At 25.3% G+C, this 5,073-nt stretch overlaps 1 protein-coding gene across 2 annotated transcripts; it reads right to left on the reverse strand.

Annotated features, from left to right (window-relative positions):
* Positions 1-3,282: 3,282 nt before the first annotated feature.
* On the reverse strand, positions 3,283-4,522 carry LOC108852965 (uncharacterized). 2 transcript variants are annotated; one of them, XM_057004727.1, is made up of 4 exons: positions 4,188-4,522; positions 3,907-3,969; positions 3,669-3,811; positions 3,283-3,488 (listed from the first exon to the last, which is right to left on the reverse strand). In XM_057004727.1, exons 1-4 carry the CDS (start codon positions 4,257-4,259, stop codon positions 3,344-3,346), a joined length of 423 nt encoding a protein of 140 aa, XP_056860707.1. In that variant the 5' UTR covers positions 4,260-4,522; the 3' UTR covers positions 3,283-3,343. The 2 variants fall into 2 exon arrangements, with proteins under 2 accessions (XP_056860707.1, XP_056860736.1); XM_057004756.1 differs by lacking the exon at positions 3,907-3,969 and having other exon boundaries at positions 4,188-4,518.
* Between the last annotated feature and the right edge of the window lie 551 nt (positions 4,523-5,073).

Here is a 5,073-nt window from a genome sequence, read left to right on the forward strand (position 1 = left end):
TTTTTTTTTATTTTCTCCTTTCAAATCTTAATCTTTTCATCAAGCAAAAAAAAAAATCTTAATCTTTCAGTATGTGGCTTCTTTTAGGTTCGGAAATTTCACTTTATCACAAAGGCTCTCTTTTTAAAGAAAAGCAAATCTTTTGTATGGGTCTTGTACTTTAATCATATCTTTAATAAAGTGATTTACAATTAATTAGACGAATAAATACGGAAATTATTATTTTCTCTCTTTAATGACTACTATAGACATGACTCGTTCTTTATTGAGCTTTTACAGAATAAATGATAAATTATCCATTTGTATCTCAACTTGTCGGACTATATGCTCATAGTGTAAATTAGTTCTATAATATTATGCATATAGTCGTGCATATAGTGTAAATTAGTTCTATAATATTATGTTCACAAATTTGAAAATTCCATAAACATTATTTGAAAATTAATTTTGATATATATCATCACCATATTCTTTTCACTAAAAAATTACATAGTTTTAAGAAATTATGACATAGCATCACTTAAATATGACATATATAATTTTTTCTTATAAATGTTTATTCTCGCAAGATTTTTTTAATAAGGTAATAATAACTAATAACTTCTACATCAACCACTAATGCAAATTTTCTCTTTATAAATTTCTTTTTCAAGATTTTCATGAAATAATAATAATTATTTTTTACGTTTTCTAAAGGTTAGTATATATATATTATCAAAATTATTTGTAAGTGTGGCCTACAAATATAAAACTAAAACAATCTAATCAAACAATTTATAATTGATATTTAGTTAATTTTAATTTTAATTAAATTTATCGATTCATTAAATAAATTAACATATTGATTTTCACCAGTTTAACATATTTTCAGTACAGTAAAAATCCAAAATTTATTAATATATATATAGACTTATAAAATTAGGGCATAATATACATATTTAAATAAATAGCCATTTTCCTATAAATAAAATTTATTCTTAGTAAATATATTTTTAATTCTATCAGAGTTTAAATAAAATAAGATAAAAATAATTAAGCCAAAAAAGATTATATATAACTAAATTTATTATTTTATTTTTCTGTCTTGATAAAATTAAAATATAAAAATAATAATGTTCAAATTTAAATTAAAATAAATTATATTAAAGTTATTAGTTATGTGCATGGCAGAAAAACTCCTAGTAATTATATATACATGAGGTTTGGGAGGAGATGCTAGCTGTTCGATATTAATATGAAACAACTTTTAATACTAATGGTTCCATATTCCACAATTAAAAGAGACATCTAATACAATTAATAATGTTTTACTTATTGTTTTTTCTCAAAAAATGTTTGCTTATTGCTAAATAAAGTGGAATGAATTAGTAAAATTAAACTTTGTACATGCATGGGAAATCTTTATTCTCGATTAAGAATTTGAAGTTAAAGAAAATGAAAATAAATTGAGGAGAATTTTTTTTTTAACCAAACTAGTACAGTCTAAAGCTTCTGTTTCCTACTCGAAGAACGTTTTGCTGATATAATTAAAATTTATGAAGAAACTGAGGAGAACTAGTTTCGAGGCTTTATATATTGAGATAAAATTTAAAATACATGCTGGTAAATAAGCCTAACATTTATTATATCCGAGATTCTAATTGGACGATTCGCTCCAGATGGAATTCCAAAATAAAATATTCATAGTGTTTAGATCCATATTCAAATAGTAAAATCTTGCAACCGTCACAACCAAATTCCTAATACGGATATCTTGATTTTATACCCCAAATCTATATTTTAAAAATATATTAATTTTTTAATTTTTATTGATAATTATATTTGATATGTTAATGTTTATACATAAAATTAATTTGATAATATTACATTTTAATTTTAATAATATTATATACACATATCATATATAAAATTTATATATATAGTTAATTTATATATTATTTATAGAATTTATTATTTTTAAATATATATATATATATATATATATATATATATATATATATATATTATATATATAATTTTTATTAATCGAGTTTCGATCCGGATATTCATGGGTAATATAATATCTAGACGAATATCAGGATTCTGGACATTTGAAAATCATAAATCTGAATCCAAATACTAATCCGAATTCAGATACTCTAAAATGTTTTAGATATCCAAATCCATCCCATCCATAATGCATGGTAAAGACTTACCTTATCCACATGCACATTTTTTTGCACTGGAACCGAATGCACTCTATCATCTTCTAGTCTCTTAGACACTATTTGTAAAGTGATTTGCCACATGTTTTCTTTACAATCGTTTTTTACAAAAAATGTGAGGTGACTATTAAAATTGATGATATGTCATATAGTTAAATATGACATGAACAATTACATTTAATTATGATAATATTTTTTTGAAAAAAAAAATAGAATATGACAATAACTCATATATTACATTTAATGTTGATTTGTATTTTTGGTAAAACTTTTTAGAATATGATGATAACTCATAAATCATCACTAAAATAAATATATTCAAATATTACATTTGAATTTCGAAATATTATTTAATTTTACCTTTATAATTATAAATTTTTACTATCTAAAATTTTCAAAATTTTCTGCTTTTTAAAAAATTTATAAAATTTAAATCGTAATATCATTAATTTCTTTTAGATATCTACAATTTATAAATATAATTTAGTTTTAATTTTTAATACTAGACGATTCTATATGATTTTTAGTAATTTTGTACAAGTTGATTTAATGCATTTTAACCAAAAGAAATAAATAAAAATTTATCTAATATTTTAATTTTAAATATATATATATATATATAATATAATTTAAGTTAAAACTCTTAATTTTATGCTTAATTAAATGATATTAATATTAATTATTGGTCAAAAATAATAAAATATATAATATTAATAAATTTCATTTTTAAATATAATTTAACTTTTAAAAAATTTATGATTTCAGATCGTCAAGGAAAACACCTAGTTACGTTTAAATTACATTGTTGGATTTTAGAAGTAATTTTGGATACACACTCCACCTAGCTTAGATATATATCTTTTGGGTGCTTAGAGCATCTTTAATGGGATAAGTGGGGAGATATAGCTTAGATATGAAAAATTAATAAAATAATGTAAGAGGTGAAATTTAGTAATAATTAGTAGTGGGATAAGTGGGAGGATATATAATTTGAATCTTAATAATTATATAATTTAATAATGTTAAAACATATAATAATTTTTAAAACATTAAAAATAATTTTTAAATTGAAAACATAAAACAGTAATACTAAATTTTATTTGAAAATAAAAAGATACCCAATATACAATTTCAAATTATTATGAAAAAAAAAGATAGAAGCAGTAGCACAAACATGTTGGCCTGTTTGATGTTTTGGGTAATTGGCCGAACTCTCCTCTTTCACCCTGAGAAACTGCCTTGGTCAAGAAGAGAAGAAGCAGTAGCACAAACATGTTCATATTTCTGCAGAAGAAAAAAAAAGTGGAGATGAATGATATGATATTTACCACATACAGCAAGACTCGGAGAGTCTAAAAAAATCATTTTCTTTAGTTTTTTCAGGCAAAGCAGAGAACTTTAACTCGCATTATCTATAGCAGGACCTGTATAATCGAATTCAAGGAGGAAGATGAGTGTGTGTACCTTCTCGAAGGGGCCAAGAATCCGAACAAGTTATCTATCTCAAGACTGACAAGTTCAGGGCTCCTTTCTCCTTTAATCGATTGTTTCTCAGTATCAGGTTCAGGGCTCCTCTCCTCTTTAATCGTTTGTTTCTCAGAATTAACCTGTAAAATTACAAAAAAAATATATTCCACATTCAGAGCAGTACTAAAGAACGAGGGGAGTCATCTCCCACATGAAAACTAGAGGTTATAAGAACCAAAGAAGCAAAGGATAAGAAGAAAATCTCCATAGCCAAAGGCTCTGCTGCAGGAGATGCAAGCTTTTCCATTAACAAAAACAAAACAAAACAAAACAACATTAATCAGTAATCAAGCTCATCTATTCGTGGTAAATAGCAAGGAAATAAACCAAACAAAAAGAAACGCAAAACATTCCAAAAGCTGAAACTTTCTCAATTACAATCCTGTGGCAAAGCACAAAGCCTCTAACTTTAGGTTTGGTTTTTTCTAGAAATTGAGAATCAGATCGAATTAAAACCTCGTAGACGATGATTCCGACAAGAGCGATGAGGAAGAAGAAGGATATAAGGCATGCCCAAATATCTCCCATCTTCCTCCTTCCTTCTCCCTACGATCTATTCCCCCTGGTGTTTCTTGTTCTTCTCCAACTTAACTTTGATTAGGACAACAAGTTAGTAGTGGGCGAGATTCGATGAGGTGAGATTGAGAAAAGTAAGTGTGGTTGGTGGGATCAGTGGAGAGATAGAGAAGATGAAAGTGATGATGAGGTGAGATTGAGGAAGACGAAGAAAAGAGGAAAAGAAGAAAATTAAGCCACGTCACTTTAGAAACTATCTCAAAACACTTCTTGCCTAATAACCCAAAAACACATCTCAGAACAGTTTTTCTTTTTTTTCATTTTATTATATTCTCATAAGATGTGGGGGGATATTGCAATAAAGATGCTCTTAGGTTACAACTGGAGGATCAGCCTAATTGGATATTAATCAACACTGAAAACATATATAATTGAACGTTACGACAAACGGGTCATGTGTCCCGGCAATTTTTTTTCGTTAAATAATCAACTAATCCGGTTTTTTCAAATAATTTATTTACATTTTATGAAAATACGCCTAACTAAATAAAAAAATTATGATATTATTTTCAATTAAAAGTTTTCTATATTAGCCACTGGTTAAAACTACTAAATATTTACTTGGTGAAAACAGAGTCTCCCATATATAACAAAATAAAGTGAACAATGATTTTTATTTTTTCTAAACGAGTGATTTTATTGGGAAAGAGTTAATTTAATGACTATATAATAATGTAATGTGTTATTCAGTGTTTAAAAACACAAAATAAAGTGAGTTAATTTAACTTATCAAATGTCTGTAATAATTAGTTTCTAACACAATTCA

This window comes from Raphanus sativus, chromosome 1 (genome assembly GCF_000801105.2).
Source record: "Raphanus sativus cultivar WK10039 chromosome 1, ASM80110v3, whole genome shotgun sequence".
NCBI classification, from domain to species: domain Eukaryota; kingdom Viridiplantae; phylum Streptophyta; class Magnoliopsida; order Brassicales; family Brassicaceae; genus Raphanus; species Raphanus sativus.